This window comes from Mesoplodon densirostris, chromosome 15 (assembly GCF_025265405.1).
Source record: "Mesoplodon densirostris isolate mMesDen1 chromosome 15, mMesDen1 primary haplotype, whole genome shotgun sequence".
In the NCBI taxonomy this organism is placed as follows: Eukaryota; Metazoa; Chordata; class Mammalia; order Artiodactyla; family Ziphiidae; genus Mesoplodon; species Mesoplodon densirostris.
Window position 1 is genome coordinate 74,349,045 of NC_082675.1, and position 18,337 is coordinate 74,367,381.

The 18,337-nt window shown below is 42.4% G+C and overlaps 1 protein-coding gene across 4 annotated transcripts in view; it reads left to right on the top strand.

Moving 5' to 3' along the window:
* The window catches only part of NEDD4L (NEDD4 like E3 ubiquitin protein ligase), a 358,858-nt gene that overhangs the window by 305,230 nt on the left and 35,291 nt on the right, over positions 1–18,337 (top strand). For all 4 annotated transcript variants that reach the window (XM_060118688.1, XM_060118689.1, XM_060118690.1 and 1 more), the window contains 3 exons: positions 4,079–4,156; positions 5,592–5,646; positions 11,536–11,594. In XM_060118688.1, the coding sequence (XP_059974671.1) occupies positions 4,079–4,156; positions 5,592–5,646; positions 11,536–11,594 (192 nt within the window). The remainder of the gene's footprint in view (positions 1–4,078; positions 4,157–5,591; positions 5,647–11,535; positions 11,595–18,337) is intronic.

Sequence of the window (18,337 nt, forward strand, 5' to 3'; positions counted from 1 at the left end):
CTGAGTGAAACCCAGTTTGAATTTTCAATTGCCCCTTTCCACCAGATACTTGTGATTCACTGATTTAGTGATTTAAAATTTTAATTGGTTAAAACAACATTTTGTTGCTGCCGCTGTCGTTGAAAATCCTTAAACTGGGAATTCCACAAACTGCCACGCTTCTCCTCTAAACTCGGATGTGCTGACACAGGCGCATTATCCCTGCTAAACAAAGGCCCATACAAAATTCTGGCTGTGGAACGCAGGCTCTAAATTGCGTGTTTATTTTGACAAAAGGTGGAAGGATGGAGAGAACTGTAAAGATAATTTTTGGCTTAAAACCTATGTTGAGTTTGTTTGGGGTTTGCTTTGTTTTTTAAAGAGAGAACAAATAAGAGAGAACAGCTATTCTTAGAGTTGAGCATTATCATAGGAAAAGGAAAAAAAAATTGGTCAGACAGGTTGAGAATAATGAAAATTGTGCTTCTTCCCCCAGCACCCTGTGTCCTCTTGATTCCTGCACTAACCAGAAGCAGGAAAAGGTTCAGGCCAGCATTTCCCTCGTATACATTGATAGAGGAAAATTCCCTTTGAAGTCTATTTATAAAACACGGCCTCTCGCACACACAAATAATGGAGGCCGTGTGCCAGCCATCTATCAGGAATAAAGTCTGACACAGCAAATGAGCATCACTTTTCCCCACCTGGATCAGGCGGGCTGTGGATGCACGGTAGAGATTACAGGAGGGCTTCAGCTCATGCATTCCTTCTGCTGAAGAAGCAGCTCAAAGCATGTGTATAAGAGTATATTTATGTCTTTTACAGGGCAAAGCCTTGGCTTATTTTTGTAGCAACAAAGATTATACCTCAGTTAAGTTCAGGTTTGTTTTCTACCCAGGTCCAAACTAATAAAACTCACTGTAGTCTAGCCCTGGTGGTTGTTCCCTTCCAGGATCGAAAAAGCACAGTTGTCTTTTCAGCTAGCCAGCATGCCCATATTTTATATATTTTTAAATGATTCCACAAAGAAACTTTTTTTTTTTTTTTTTGGCTGAGCAGCATGTGGTATCTTAGTTCCCCGACCAGGGATCGAACCCACGCCCCCGGCACTGGAAGCACAGAGTCTTAACCACAGGACCACCAGGGAAGTCCCTAAAGCCTTTTTTTTTTTTTCTGTGGTACGTGGGCCTCTCACTGTTGTGGCCTTTCCTGTTGCGGAGCACAGGCTCCGGACGCGCAGGCTCAGCGGCCGTGGCTCACGGGCCCAGCCGCTCCGCGGCATGTGGGATCCTCCCGGACCGGGGCACGAACCCGTGTCCCCTGCATCAGCAGGCAGACTCTCAACCACTGCGCCACCAGGGAAGCCCCAAAGCCTTTTTTTTTTTTTTAAATTAAATAAGATGTTGATCTTTGCCTTCTGTTTAAAAACGCTTTCAACTGTAATTGTGGGAAGCAGTTGTGAAATACTGATAAAATTGCGAAGGAGTGCCCCTACTATGCTGAGGAAAGGGAGAAACAGCCAAGTGTGTTGTGTATTTTATTCATTCACATTTGTGTCGTTTGAGGCCTCGTTAGGATTCCAGCTGACTGTCATTCCTAAAGCTGCCCCAGGTCCTGTGGGGCCTTGGCTGCCTTTCTCTGCTCGTCTAGCTGCCGCTCTGTCATTCAGGGGATTCCGTGGGAGGGTGGGCTCCATACTGCCCCCCAGGCTTAGCCCGCAGAGCTTGATGGGTGGGAGCTGCTGCCATTATTTTGATTTTTGTTGGTATAATAAAATCACGTGACCCCTGGGGGCCTCCAGCCCTCACATTCTGTGAATTCCGGGTTTCTGTGCAAGGCCATGTTAGCAGGCCTGTGAAATTGGATTTACTTTATGCGTCATGCTCCTTCTCCTATGCCCCTGTCACTTTTCTTTAATTTCAGCTTTTTTTTTTTTTCTTTCAATCACCAGCTCTTTACCAAAAGGGCCGATTGTCTTTCACAGTAGCCTGTGTGTGTGATTGCAAGGCATGGCTGGCCTCGCACATAGCATGCAGAAGCCCCTGCCCTCACCCATGGAACAGCAGCCTCAGCCTTTCTCTAATCCCAGCGTGAGCAGTGGCTGTGGTCTGCCCAAGCTTCCCCTGCGGTGGTGACATTACCTGGGCCAGCCCAGAGCTGGCCTTGGGTAGCTTTAGTGGGGTTCAGGGCTCTCAGGTTTTCCTTGGTCCATGGCCAAGCGGTCACAGATGTTTACCAGGTTATCAGCTTTTTAGACCTTCTAAATCCTAAATCTACCTAGCGTATCTGCTTACACTGTAGGTGTTCCAGTATAACACAACACTGGGCGGTTTTATGCCTCTAAGGAGCAAAGGCTGATTTGTACGCGTGTGATTCCTGTCGTCAGTCTTGTCAGCTCTGAAAATCTATCACTTTGTTACCATCCCTGGATACTCATGGTTTAGACTGTTAGCTTGGGGGAAATAATTTTAAAGCTTTATCGAGGTATAGTGCACGTGCCATACAGTTCGCCCATTTAAAATAATACAACTGAATGATTTTTAGACCATCACACATGTGTGCAGCCATCACCATAATCAGGTTCAGGCCATTTGCATCACCCCCGAAGAAAACCCCACACCCATTAGCTGTCGCTCTCTGTAATCTAGGAGATGTTTAATACAGTCTTGGTATATAATCATATGTCATTTCATATCTCCAAACAAAAGTGAGTTTTATTATTTTCCCAGTTTTATACCAACTATTTCATTTTCTTGCTGACTTGGGAAAATGCTGAGGCAGAAAACCTTTTAGTAGTTTGAGAGCAACAAAGGCTTTAACATTAATGAAAGAAAAGGATTTTTTTTAAAGGTTTTAGGGGTTTTTTTGTTTTGTTTTTTATTATCTTAGGCTTATTTGGTTACTAATGTGTTATTCTGAGTTTTCTCATTTTGTTTTCTAATCTTTTGAGTTTCAAATAGGGATTCGCTTAGTTACACTGCATTTTAATTGGGTCTGTGTAAGTGAAGGACCGCTGCCAGACTCTAAACCAGAGCCTCTGGGCGAGTTCTCGTTCTCTGTGAGACTCCGTTTCCTCATCTAAAGGAGCAGAGATTACGTGCCCAACCCCCTAACAGGGTGGTTGCAAGATCATACACCTGACTGTTCTTTGTAAGTTATGAAGCATGACCCAAGATGTCAGAGTATGTATTTTTCTGTCATTGGTTCTGTGTGGTATCTTATGAAGCATATCCCTTAAGAAAAGTATTTTGTAAACTTTTTTTTTTTTTTTTTGCGGTACGTGGGCCTCTCACCGCTGTGGCCTCTCCCGTTGCGGAGCACAGGCTCCGGACGCGCAGGCTCAGCGGCCATGGCTCACGGGCCCAGCTGCTCCGCGGCATGTGGGATCTTCCCTGACCGGGGCACGAACCCGTGTCCCCTGTATCGGCAGGCGAACTCTCAACCACTGCGCCACCAGGGAAGCTCTAAACTTTTAAGATCTAATTTGTGGAACTTGATCAAGAATCCCAGTAAAGTTTTCTCATGGGGGTGTGACTCTGTGACGTTGCCGACTAACTCTGGGGCAGGACATGCCTGGACAGTCAAACCAGATTCAGACTTTCGGCTTTGGCTCAAGAGAGGGTGGAAGGGAGTAACAGTAGACGCAAGGACTGATGGAATGGGTGTTTCTAACAGGCTAGCTGCCCTCAGCCCGAGCTCCGGGTCCACAGGGAGCTATACGACCAGTGTCCTCACTCCCTCTCTGTGGAGTGGATCCTCCTCATCTTCACTGGAGTCCTCTCCTCTGGTCTCCATGGTAACATCACTGCTGGAACCCTCCTCCTCTTCACCGGCTCAGGGTCTTGGGGAAATGGTTAACCTTTGACTTAAACATTCTTACTCTCCTCCTTTCATCAAGTTCAAGGAGGAAGAGTAGAATCTTTTTGGAGAGATGGTCAGCCAGGCCTTCTATACGGAGGTGGGGTCCTCCCCTCCCCGCTGCAGCAGCCCCCCTCCACAGGCAACCTGCTTGCTGTGGAACACACACCTCCAGAAGGGGAGGACCAGTACTGCTCACAGATATCACTCCTAACACCTGCCTCTTACATTCTTCTTGCAGGAAGACCCACGCCTGAAATTTCCAGTGCATATGCGGTCAAAGGCATCTTTAAACCCCAATGACCTTGGCCCTCTTCCTGTGAGTACACTGGAGACACACGGACCAGTCTGAAAATGTTTACTCACTCATGGGCCCAATGTTGATAGGGAAGCCCTGTGACCTTCTCTTTCTCCAGGCGTTTTGAGTCCCCTTGGTCTGTCATTTCTTAATAGAATCGGGTGTATGACTGAACTGATAGCTCATACAGTTCACACCACACCTAGCTCTTCTGAAAGAGGTTTCTGAATGGCTGACTGCTAGTGAAAGGTAGACCTTGCAACTAGGATGATGGATGAGGCATTCTCTACAGGTGACAGTTTAAGCAACACACATTTATTTTGTAACTTAGCAGCCAACTAATTTCCATCCATATTGCTGATTTAGTCATAGGAACAAAAAATTTTTTAAAAGCAGAAGAAAAGGGCGTACGTAATCACAGAAGGTTTCTATAAGTCATTTATCTAGCAGATGTTTTAAATTTTTCTCCCTTGTCAGTGACTGTTTATAAATCTAATTTTTTATTAGTTTGTTCTCTTTTGGGGCCTGAGAGTCGAGCTATTGACTCCAAGTTAGATTTTGAATGAAACCTTCACCATGCTTTCCTGTTGACCCACCCCCAGTTTTTTTAAAAACCCTTACAGGCTAGAAAGGTGGGGAGACTCTAAGACTATTTTAAAAATGGAAGGGTGCTGGGAATTTTTTTGGTGGTTGTTTTCCAAGAACCTTTCTGTTGCCTGGTGTATGGTATATTACAGCAAAATTTGAAGCTAGAAAGATTAGGGTGCAGTCTTTGTTCATCAGGTTATACAAATATCCCACACTCTCCAAATGTTTGGTTCCGGGGTTTGGATGGAAGGAGCCTGGGGAGAGACTGGAGAGAGAGTTTAGTAAGTGAAAGATTGCAGGTTGTCTAGATCTGTTGGATTCCTGACTTTCAGGTAACAGATAGGCACAGTTCAGATCATGAAAGCATACCAGCCTGATCTTGGAAAAATTATCCAAGTCTGGTTCCTGAGTAGTGAGAGTCCACAGCAGAGAACTTCAGTATTCGATTGTTCAACCACCTGATGACATGAGTAAAGCATCAGTCTCTCACATTTTATAGCACCCTTCATCCTCCCTTTAGTACTCAATAAATACTCATTTAATTAAATGAGCTATTCAGCCCCAGGCTCAACTGTTTCACAGTGTGCTGGAGTTTCCCTTTGAAGCTTTTGAAATAATAACCCCTGTTTTTCTTGTTCATCATACAGTGAGTGCATCTGAGACTGTAGAACATGTGCTAAAGTGTGTTGCTGGGTGTTGTCATTTGAGTGAGTTCATTTGAAATGTTTCTATTTAGTTTATTCTTTATGTAAAAATGTACCCCAGGGGAGAAGAGTAAGAAGGTGTCCTAGAGTCTTTAACTTTTGCCTTTGAGTTTGGAACTGCTGGCTAATGTTTGTCTTCTCTTCCTCTCTTCCCCTGATAACAGCCTGGTTGGGAAGAAAGAATTCACTTGGATGGCCGAACGTTTTACATTGATCACAGTAAGTAGGTGCTGTTATGGACGCATAGGTGTTGCAGGTGAAGGGAGGATGAGGGTAATTCAGATATGACAGTGAAAGCTGTGTCATTTTACTGTTTGTCTAGGCAGCCAGGTGTTATGTGGCGAGGATGATACCAGAGACTCAGTGCCCTCGTACGGTACTGTGCATTCACCCCAGTTTGCTTTAAAGTGGCCCATTCCAGTTTGATCTTGTGACCTATTAACTGTTTTTTTTAATTAAAAAAATTTTTTTGATTGATGACCCCTTGACTTTTGCGCTTTTAATAAATACACTCTGCTAATAGAAAATAAGATTAGAAGTGATGATTATGTCAGAAATCTGTGTATGAGCAGTGCTTGAAGCAGCCGCTACGTTTTTCAAAAGCTGCCTTCAGAGGTCTCAGGGCAAGATGCCCATTCTGACTTATTTTCTATTCACAGCATGTTTCCCTGCACCCAACACACTAATACATGTGCAGTTCTTTTCTTGAAATTATATTTGCTGCAGACATTTGCTCCAGCTCCTATGAATAAATGTGTGGTTTCTCATGCCAACTAAAAGTTAAACTAATAAAGGTTTGCTTTTAGCCAGTGTTGTTGTTTTTTTTTTTCCCCCTTGTTGAAGTGACATTTTCTCCATGGGATCATATTAGTGTATCCCTTAAAACTTCTGAAAATGTATATTGAAAAGAAGTCTTCAAGTAGATTTAAAGTTCACATACACGTGTGATCTGGTGGAATATATTTATCTTTGTTTTCATTGGGTTCATAAACATGAGCATTAAGTCTACACCAGATTTCCCAGCCTCACGTTTTCTTAACTGATTGCATTGGTTAATTAAGCACGTTGCTGAGCTGACCGGGAAGCGTGGCCTCGAGAGGTCCTCGTGTGGGTGGGGCCTGTCACTGTCTCTCATTTCAGGGCCTCTTCCTGGGTTCCTAAGTGACCAGTGACACCTTCGCTTTCAGGCACGGGAGATTGAGGGGTTTTTAGAAATCGAAGTAAGCAAGAAGCCCAACAATTCAGAATTAAACCAAAAGTAGAAGTCCTAGGTGTATTTAGGGGTGTGGGTTACCCTGGCTTAAAATTAGATAGTTCAAAGTTTTTGTCTTCGACCAGTAAAAATGCTGATTCTTTCCTACGTTCCAGAATTTTACAGTGAGCATAAAATTGCTGCCATAAATGCTTTAACATGTGTGGGTACCCCCACTTCCTTCCTTCCTGTGCTAGTTATAATTCTCTTTCTCAGCAGAATTTGCCAAAATAGAAGAGGAGTCACACTGCCTTTTTCCCACTAAAAACAAAAAATATTTTCCTTTTCAGTTTTTTCATGCATTACAATTTCAGTTTTCAAAGAGAGGTACGAGTAATAATGAGCATTTTATTAAAGCACCGTCTCAACCGGTAACACAGCCTCGGTCCACCACACGGAGAGTACTTCACACAACATTGTGGCCATGTTCCAGCTGGTGGTCTGATGTCAGGTCAACCTGAAAAGAACTTTATGAAATGTTCTTGCTGTGCTGTAAGGACCCAGAAACAAGAAAAACACGATGGCAAAGGACCATCCTAGTATACGTTAGAAATTAGAAAAATCATGGACTGTTTTTCTGGAGGCGTGCATAGACCTAGTGTACTATGCGGTAAACGCTTGTTGCATGGTGACTCGGAGTCCATTCACGGAGGGCCAGTGGTGCTGGTGTTGTGTTAGGAAGTTGACGCCCTTGGTTGGCAAGTGGAGAGGACCTGCCTTGAGAGGCAGCAGCAACCGTGCCTCCAGCCTCAGGCCTGCCCAGCTCCTGTTTTCCAGGCGATGGGAAAGGGTGGTTCCTTGCGAAGTGCCTGGGTGGTTCCTTTATTCCTGATCAGTCCCTCCAGGCTCCTCTCAGACATCCCCCATTCCTCTCTTCCAGACCACACAGCACTGGGGAGCCTCCCCCCTTCACTCCTGGGAATCAAACAATAGGATATAGACCCCATACAGAGCCTTGTTGACCTGAGCGATGCCAGTGTGAGATCTGTGATCCTTTACGTGGAGATTAAAATTTGCCTTTGCTCAACTATACTGACAAGTTCTCTTAACCAAATACACTGTACATTAGATGACCAAAGACTGTGTAAGAAAGAGGTCTGTTTAGGAGAGCCTCATTAGCTGACAATGTAACATTTCTGCCAGGTCTCCCTAATTCGTCAAGGTTTATTCAGTGGAAAGCAATAGAGCGGTGTACATATCAATGAAACAGAGTTCAATTCATATGCCTTTTTTTAAAAAAAACAAATTCCAGTCTGTGAAAAATGAAGCATATCTGTCTTTTTTAAGACGCTGTATCAGGTACTCAAACCCACTCCAAAACGGGTTTCATTACCTGGAATTTCCTTACCTTCCGAACGAGTCTCTGCTTCTAAACGTTTTTCCCGAATCTTATTTCTAGCAAAATTCAGCATCTCATTTTGCTCTCCTGCTGCCTGCAGGACAGAAGCCAGGCCATCCCTACTCCGCCATTTGACCGTGAGCGCAGCCATCTTGTAAGGTGCTCAGTCATCCGTCTTCCACTTCGCTGGGGCATGTGACTGCACACTGAATGTAAAGGCAGCAGGGCGCTTGTCTCCTAATTCATTCGTTTTTTTTAATTTTCTGCTTCATAAATTCTTGAGAAGTGAGACATTTTCAAGATTAAAAACGTTGAAGATTTAATTTCAGAAGAGCATGAGTGCTCAGTACTCATGTGCTCTTTAGACTTCTAGATTCATTTGATTTGACATTTATCAAAAAGCTCCTGTGTCTCAAGCCTGGTGTCAGAGGGTATGGGAAGGTCTTGAACTGAACCCCTACCTCCCTTAGGAATAGCATAGTTCTTCTTAAAGACCCGATATGCCCAGCCACTGAGTACTTGGCCACAGGCAGTTTATATACAAAGCTAAAAAATAAAATTCCAGGGATGCCGTAAGATCCTGTTTTAATCTTTTCTGCCAGCAGTCTTACCAAACCTGTCAACAGTAGCCAAGTGGACTGAGTTTTCTATTCTTCTACTTCATTCTCGCCCCTTTATTTGAAATATTACGTCTCAAAGACAAAAAGCAAGTTTAGATTCAGAAGTTTTAGGACAAAACGGGTAACTGGCCACCGACAGTCATACGTCGATAATTCTTAAGTGCAAAATTGATCATTATCGTAATCCTATAAGACCCATATGTGGTTCTGAAAGCCTAGACTGTTTGAAAAAGAATCTGTTTTTGCCATCAGCTTCATTTGGTCATTTAAAAAGTCAGGCTCCTGCTACACGCTGGGAAATGTGTTAAGTGGTGGAGAGGGGGCTGCAGAGATGAACAGCACACAGTCCTGGTCCTCAAGGGGCTTAAGCTCTAGTAGGGAGCGCCAGGAGGTATTGAAGTGTTGTCTTAGGGGAGTGAACCAGTTGTTACGTAGAAGTACTTGCTGAGTGTCTGGGCTCCAGCAGTGGAAGAAGGCTGCAAAAGAGCCTTGTAGAACGGGTGACTTTTCAGGTGGATCCCAAATAATGAGTGAGGTTTAGCCAGGCACGCCCAGCAAAGAGCAATTCTAGGAGGGAGAAAGCGTGCACAGGTGTGTGAAGCTGTGCAGGTGACACCATGCTCAGAGAAGCGCAGTGGGGTTGCAAAGGGCCAGTGTGCAGATGAGGTTGGCCTGACACCCGCATTAAGTCAGAGGGAGTCTCTGCTGTACGGGGACTCCGGTCCCTTCCGCGGCCAGGCGGGAGCACCTAAGGGATGGTGCAGAAGGGACTCTGATGCGGTCAGCTTTGTGCTCTAGAGCAGCCGTCCCCAGCCTTTTTGGCACCAGGGTCCTGCCTCGTGGAAGACAGTTTTCCCACGGACACGGGTTGGGGAGGAGGGGTGGTTCGGGGGGTGCTGCGAGCGCTGGGGAGCCGCAGGTGAGGCTTCGCTCGTGGGCCCTCGGCCCTCGGCCCGGAGGTGAGATCCCCTTGGCAGAGCTTCAAAGGAAGTTTTGAACGGGGGTGAGTGACACTGAGGCCAGGGAGACCTAGAGAGCAGTCCAGGGAGAGGATGAGCGCTCGGGAAAGAAGCCTTTTCAGAGAGGTGGGGACAGGTGGTGACCGCCGGAGTGAAAGGTGAGCGAGGCTGGAGGGTATGGCAGGTGCCGGACTTGAACAGTGGACGGATTGTGGTGCTGTTAATGAGAGGAATACAGGGTTGTATGAACCATTTTGGTAGTGGAAGATTATGGGTCAAATTCTGGCAGAGTAGGGTTTGAGGTATTTCCCAGGGGAAATCCAGGTGCAGGTGTCAAGGATGGAGCTCGAGGTTCTGGTTTGGACAGATGGGGGGCTCATCATATGGAAGTAGTAGGTGATTTATTTTCTGGTTTGATGATGGTACCCAGTCTATATATAGTCTAAGGCAGTTTTTACTCAGCTATATTCTTTTTCTTTTATTTACTTTTCTCCTGTTTTGCATCACAGCAACAGCTCTTAATTTCCAAAAACTTCTGTCTTCAAAGTAAGGGACCCAGAGATACCTTTTGCTTCTTCCATCAGCGTTCTCTGAAACAGTTGAAACATTTCTTGTAACTTTTCTGCCAGTGTGAATCCAGAATCGTCATGTGCTTTGGTAGCTTAATTTTAAAACTTTACCACTGCTTTTGTTAAAATAATTATCATACCAGACTTCGAAAAATTCCTGGGATAGTTATTAAAACCAAATTTATTAGTTATTCTTATCAGTCCACTTACGAAGTATACCAGAAAAGAACAGACTATTCTTCTCAAACAAATAATTTCCTTTTTTACAAACCAACTTAGATTTCCTAACACTCCAGAGAGAAACCTATTCTTCCCCGTCTACCCTCCCCATATCTTTCATGTGAGTCCATTCCTGCCCCCCCCCATATATACACACAGTAGCATAAAGTCTTTTTTTTTTTTTTTTTTTTTTTTTGCGGTACGCGGGCCTCTCACTGTTGTGGCCTCTCCCATTGCGGAGCACAGGCTCCGGACGCGCAGGCTCAGCGGCCATGGCTCACGGGCCCAGCCGCTCCGCGGCATATGGGATCCTCCCAGACCGGGGCACGAACCCGTATCCCCTGCATCGGCAGGCGGACTCTCAACCACTGCGCCACCAGGGAGGCCCATAAAGTCTTTTTAATTAAGGCACAGTCACAAATCCCAAGTGATCCAGGTAGCTAATGTGTGTTTCCACCTACACCATTGAAGCAGTGGTATAGGTGCCATTTACTAATCTTATTGACATTGACTCATTTGGAAGAAAGAACCACTTCTCACCAGCTTGACCAAAAGGGAACCTTTTCTCTGGAATCCTCCTGTGCTGTATCTAATTCTCATTTTTTGGACTGCCTTAGCTGTTTTGATTTTTGTGTGCAGATGAGTGACACGTGTAATGGATTATTCATTTGTTCAACTTAGGCTTTTTAACTGAAAGCCGTTTGCAACACTGTAAAGCAAAGGAAAGAGTATTTGAAATGAGAAAAAAATAGTGTGTGTGTTAACTTTGGGGAACTAAAATCTTTTATGCTTTTTTTTTTAATTAAATGAAAATCAATCTCAAGTTATAAATCCTTGAAGGTACAGGGGTTTATAATTGAAATTTCAGCAGATTGCTTGCCCAAAACAGTGTGAATAGATGGTTTTACTTTAGTTGTGCATTTTTGATTGTTTTTAACTAAACAGTATTGGGGGCTGTGGTGCAGATTGCCTTACAGAGTATAGTTCTAACCCTGAAATACTAAGTTATTTATCCTTGGGAGTCAGGATGGGGAACTGGGGGAACTTCTGGAAAATCCAGAAATAATTCTTTTTAAAACGTTTTGGACATGAAATAGATTTGAACTAATAAGCCATTGTTTTTTTTTGTTTTTTTTTTAAATATTTCCAGATAGCAAAATTACTCAGTGGGAAGACCCAAGACTACAGAATCCAGCTATTACTGGTCCGGTCAGTATTCAAGTTCTGACTCTTCAGTATAATATTTTGGTTTCATCTAAACACACATTTCTTGTATATTCCTGCTTACCTTGATGCCAGGGGCCTGGCTGGTGTCCTTGAGAAATTTAACATTACTCCCGTCTCCTCCTTCCCGGAATTTCTGGGTGAGGTACAGCTACATTTGCCTTTTCACAGGGCTTTCAATATAAAGGAAAAGAAAATGGTTTGCTAGTGGTAACAAAACTAAACATTCTCTTTTGTCTTTTATAAAAGGGTAGATTAAAAGTATAACAATCAAAATGTCCTCTCTTCCTTTTTATATGAAACAAAACTTGGTCCTGTATTTGTAGAGTTCTAACATTTCTTGAGGCCAAGGGTAGTATATGCATGCTAACAAATTTAAATTGGATCCTGAATCTCTTCCGGCTCTAAAACTCTGCAAAGGTTTGGGTGAGGGAGTAGCTGCACTCCAGAGCTGGCAGTTAAGAATCTTCTCTCTGCTGACCCACTAACCTTCTCATAGTCCCCTTATGTGTGTTGATAAGGAAGAGTGACACCCTGGCACTGGTCAGCAGGCACCTGGTATCAAACCCCTGAAAGGAGCCTGTGGAATACTCCAGAGTCTTTTGTCAGTGGTTACATGAGTGCAAGGAGAGACTCTGGAATTGCAGGAACTGTACTGGGATGAGCAGAAGATTGCAAATTGGGGAATCTTTTAATAACTGGGGGAGCTAAAGGAAGGGAAGTTTGTTATATCAAGTGCTGAGCTAAGACACCAATAGGCATATTTAAAGTACTAATTTTGTGGCTTTAATCTGATTTGGTTCAAATTACATTTTGAATTATAGGTCCATTTGAAAACTTGAAAGATAATACAGTGCCAACGCACCTTGATACCTGACATCCCTTTAGTAACTTGTTGGATTTGGATTTGTCCAGCTGCTTTGCTTAGCGGTTGATGCAAAGTGCCCAATGTCATGTGGGTCAAAACAGGCGTCAGCTCCTCTGCATGTAGCTTAACAAACACCTGCCTCACTACCACGGCTCTTTTTGTTACATTCATGGTCACAATAAGTTAGAGTAGTATTTTCTCTTCTCCATCATGAGAAACAAGGTAAATTCAAGAAATGATGCTGTTTTCAAGCAACAGAAGACTTTTGACATAATGACGAAGCCTTTTCAAATATTTCTATCGCTTATTGATCATCTGTCTTCCTGCAACACTGTTAGTTCTTATAATTACTATTGAAAATTATTTAGCATCATAAATCCAGGTAGATTTGCCCTGAAGAAAGCTCTTTGTTTTCTACTAACAAAAGAGCCTTGTTTACTCTTTTTTTTATTATTGGTAATATTTCTTTCAGTAAGAGCACATGTATTTAGGTAATTATTACCTTAGTGTAGATATCTGGTCCTCATTTTAATTCAGTTCTAAATTTTTGGTAATTTCCATAATGATTTCTTTCTGTCCTTAACTTACAAATTATTTAGAACATGCTTTTTAGTTTCTGAGCGTTTGAGAGGGTTTTTACCTGTTTCTTACTGATTTCTGATTGTATTGCACTGTGGTCATATAAGATTGTCTGTGGAATATTACCAGGTATTTGAAACTTCTTTGGAGGCTTGGCCGTTTTTTGTTAATGTTCTTTTTGTGTTTGAAAAGAATGTGTATTCTGTCTTTGCTGGGTATAGAGTTCTTTACATATGTCTGTTACATCAGGCCTGTGGTGTTCAAATTTCCCGTTTCCATGACAACTTTTTTCCTGGCTTTTCTTTATCTAACCGAGTCAGCTGTATCAGAATCCCCCATGGTGACTGTGGCTTTGTCGGTCAGTAGGTTCCCTGTCTCTTCACTGGTACTTGCCTAGTGTATCTTTTCTGTCCTTTAACTATCTCTGTTTTTTCTTTTTGCTTGCTTTCTGTTGGACTGATAGAGTTCTCTTTGTTTTCTTTCATTTGCTGTACTTGCTTGGACGTTGTATTTTCTATTTCTGTTCTTTTGGTGCTCACATTAAAATTTTTAACCACTATACTTGACCTTTGTCAAAATTAATCACTCTCTACTCTTTTCCTGGATAATAGACGACTTTGGGGAACTTCAGTGCTGTTCTTCCCACTCCTACTTTCCATTGTTCAGTGGAATTTTAAAACTACCTTGTCTTTCAACTTGCCAAATAATCATTAATATTTTCTCTTTTTTTCAACAGTCAGTGCTTGTTGAATTTACTTATATGTAAACAAATTCCTTTGCCCACCATTGTTCTTTTTTTTCTAACATCTTTATTGGAGTATAATTGCTTTACAATGGTGTGTTAGTTTCTGCTGTATAACAGAGTGAATCAGCTATACATACACATATATCCCCATATCCCCTCCCTCTTGCGTCTCCCTCCCACCCTCTTTATCCCACCCCTCTAGGTAGACACAGAGCACTGAGCTGATCTCCCTGTGCCATGTGGCTGCTTCCCACCAGCTAGCTATTTTACATTTGGTAGCGTGTATATGTCCATGCCACTCTGTCACTTCGTCCCAGCTTCCCCTTCCCCCTCCCCATGTCCTCAAGTCCAGTCTCTACATCTGTGTCTTTATTCCTGTCCTTCCCCTAGGTTCTTCAGAACCAATTTTTTTTTTAGACTCCATAGATATGTGTTAGCATACGGTATTTGTCTTTCTCTTTCTGACTTACTTCACTCTATATGACAGTCTCTAGGTCCATCCACCTCACCACAAATAACTCAATTTCATTTCTTTTTATGGCTGAGTAATATTCCATTGTATATATGTGCCACATCTTCTTTATCCATTCATCTGTCGATGGACACTTCAGTTGCTTCCACGTCCCCACCATTGGTTCTTGCATCTACTTTTTTCCAGGTTAAGTTTTCTCCTTAATAAAGTTTAATCTGTAGTTCATGGTTCTCAAAGTGTGGCCTATAGATCAACAGCATCATTCAGAAACTTATTAGAAGTGTAAATTTTGGGCTCCCAACCCAGACCTACTGAAAATCAGCAACTTTGGTTGTGGGCCCTGCAGTCGGTGTTTTAACATACCCTCCCAGGGATTCTGATGCTTACTCAAGTTTGAGAACCTCTGCTCTGGTGGCAATTTCAGTGAGGGTCTGAGAGAGAGGGGGCTTACCTACCTCTCTGTTAAATGATAGTTTAGCTGATTATAGAATCCTTAGTCAACAATTATTTTCCTTCAGTACTTTGGAGATTTTTTTTTGGTCTCTTCTGGCCTCCATAACTGATGATGAGAAGTTCGTTGTCACTCTAATTTTCACTTTTTGGTGAGTAAATCTCTCTTCTCTGGTGATTTTGAATTTTTCTCCGTGTCTTTGATTTTCTACAGTTCTACTATCACAAATCTAAGTGTGGATTTCTTTTTATTTATTCCGCTCTGGATTCATTGTGACTCTTCATATGGGGATGGTGTCTCTCCTTTATTCAGGAAAATTCCCTGCAGTTATTTCTTCACATATTGTACCTTTCCCATTTTTATTATCTGCATCAGTAATTCCTATTGGGTATTTGATTCAGTTTTACATTTTGTCTCCCTTATCTTTTAGCTTTCCCGTCTTCTTTCTCATTGCTGTATTGTGGGCTCAGCTCTTCCAGTTAATTATCTTTTAAGCTTTTTATAATCTACTCTATCAGTTCATTGTGTCTATTATTTCAGTGACTAGATTTAACTGCTCAAAGTTCTATTTGGTCTTTTTCAATTTGCTTGGTCTTTTTAGTTATTGTTATTTGATCCTGTTCTTCCCTTTTATTTATTTTTCTATTCATACTTACAGCTTTTTAATCATTCTTAAAATATTTGTTCCAGCACCTCTTCTAGATTATTTTATTATCTCTGGTTCTAGGGGCATTAAATCTCCCACTTGTTATGTCTGTAGACTCTCCTCAGTGGTAGTTGATTGCCTAGTTCAGTTTATAATTTTGTGTTTTTAAGTGTGTGTGTGCTCATCTTCATTTTTTTTCTTTATGGGGCTTTTATACATCCTGACTTGTATTTACTGTTAACTTCTTAGCTTGGGTTTATGCCCCCTTGGTTACTATAACCATGGACCTCCTACCCACTTTGGTGTAGGCTTGGGAGTCTGAATTTATTAGAGGTCTGGGTTTTTTTGTTTGTTTTTCTCCCGGTTACGGTCCTGGATAGAAGGGAAGCTTCCTTGCAACTCTCCCAGGCCTGTGGGTAGAATTTTCTTGAACCCTGTTCAGATGTAGGTCTTAAGCAGGGAACTCTGTCTGACTCCCCTGGTCATACAGACTGTAGGCCGTGCTCTGTGTCCCCATGTGAGGATTAAAAACCCAAGCCCAAGCCCCAAGTCTAGGTCCAAAGCCCACTTCTTTAATTTTGTCTTTCTGCATATCTGGTACCTAGAGTTTCTCTCTCTCTTTTCCCAAGTTTTAAAAATACCTACATATTAGGGGAGAGGGGACCCTTCTGTGGCATTACTATGAGTCAGTATGCTCTCTTTGTGACAAGCATCACCATTAAAAGCATTAGAGGGCTTCCCTGGTGGTGCAGTGGTTGAGAGTCCACCTGCCGATGCAGGGGACACGGGTTTGTGCCCTGGTCCTGGAGGATCCCACATGCCGCGGAGCGGCTGGGCCCATGAGCCATGGCCGCTGAGCCTGCACATCCGGAGCCTGTGCTCCGCAACGGGAGAGGCCACAACAGTGAGAGGCCCGCGTACCGCAAAAAAAAAAAAAAAAAAAAGCATTAGAAACATGAAGTGCTATTTGTAGTTGCTACTCTTAAGAACATCTCGTGCTTATGTAACGCTTCGTACTTATTCAAGAACTTTATAATCAACTGCTTTGAAACTCACAGCAATCCTCTCAGTATGGTAGGGAAGAAGTTGGGATTCCCAATTTGTCAGCAGCTCAGAAAGCTAATTGCCAAAAGTTTGAGCACATGTCAGAATCCAGGCCAGAGGCCCAAATGTACTGGTTTTACCAACGTCTCCGTGTCAGGCCCGAGCCTTCTCTGCAAGGAGCTCCGGTGTCCGTAATGGACAATAATGGCATGAAAACCTTTAGACCCCACTTACACAATGTCAGGTTTTCACTTTGTTCAAAAAAGAAAGCATATTTAATAGAGAGCAACTTTAATCAACAGATATGTTAATTCTTTAAATAGGCTTATTTTACATATTATATTGCATGTAAGAAAAGAAGATGCCAGATTTTCAAGAGAGAATAAATAATTTGGCCTGTCCATTGCAGAAATGTAATTCTCTTCAGGGGCTGCAATGTATGGATGTCTTTATCCTCGTATGTTGTTGGAATCTTTTCAGGAGAAGAATATAAAAACCTACTCTTCTTAGGCCATCATAAGAATGACCCCTAGAGAGAAAAGATGAGTATTGGAGGAGGAGGGGTATTTCTCAACTTTCATGCATCATTCCCCAGAAGAAGAAAGACCAGAAGTACCTCAGCACTGATTTCCACTGACATCTAGTCAGCACCTACCAGGTTACAAGCCAGACAAGGGCAGAGATACCATGGGCAGGGGGCAACACTTTGAAATATATTCCTTGGGAAACTTGTCATTTAAGACAGTTGAGCTTGCATTCACAGTGATGAATGTTTAACCCTTTTTTCAACATTTTCAGGCAGGGAAACAAAAACAAAAAGTAATTGCTGGGAATCACAGATTTTTGGAAAGGGAAGAGCCTTAAAATTTGACTAGTCAAGTCTTTCTGCTTAACTGTGAAGGAATTGCGGAGTGGAGAGGTTATATCACAGAGCTAGCTGGCAGTAGAGTCTGCTCTGGAAGTCAGGTCTTCTGAAGCTGGCATGAGATAATAAAAGGAAATCTTTTTTTTTTTTTTAGCTTAATTTTCTTCTGTTACAGTTAATCATAGCTAAGAACATCAAATACTTTTCCTTTTTTGAGAACTCACTGTTCCTGTCATGGTTTGTTCCCTCCTGTCATTCTGGTTTCTGCTGAGATTTCCCTTTCTCAGAGCTGCCTTCCCCAACCATCTCATGTAAAACAACCACTGAGGAACTCTATCATTTTCCCACCTAGCATTTACCACTATGTATTCATTTATTTCTTATTGCCCATTGCTCACAATAGCTTCTAAAAAAGCTACAGAGCAAAAAGCATGATAATGCCTTTATTGGCTTATGTCAGACCATTGTATCCTTTTCCTTAGGTTGGTGGTTGTCCAGATAGTGATAAAATGTCTACCTTTTCTGGAATCAGAATTCATACAGTATTTCATCAGACTAAACACTGCGCAAAATAAATACGATATGTAGTCAAATCTAATGTTCAGTGAAGAGGCAAATGAAGACTGGCTTAAAAATTAAAAGCTAAGAACATACCATAGGTAGTATAAATTGTCTTTAGAATGTTCTTAAGATACTTAAAGATGTTGTCTTTTGCTCTTGAATTACAAAGCAAAATACTGACATGATCACTGTTTTCTATGAGAGTAGTAACATGTTTTTGTTTTGGCTTAGTTATTATTTGTATGACCATGTCTTAAAACAGTATGAAGGGGGGAAGCTTTTGTTCTTCATTTCTCCTCTTCCGGTCAGGAGTAAGCGTGGTGAAGGTGTAAGGTTTAGAGTCTGGAGACACTTTGCAAAGGATCAGTATATTTTATTAATGTAGCACAAAATGATATCAGCAGAAGTATTATTGCCCAAATTCACACTATGCGCTAAAAAGCAATGAGTTGTTCTGACTGTGAGGCTGTCACAGTTACATCCACGTGTGTGCAAAA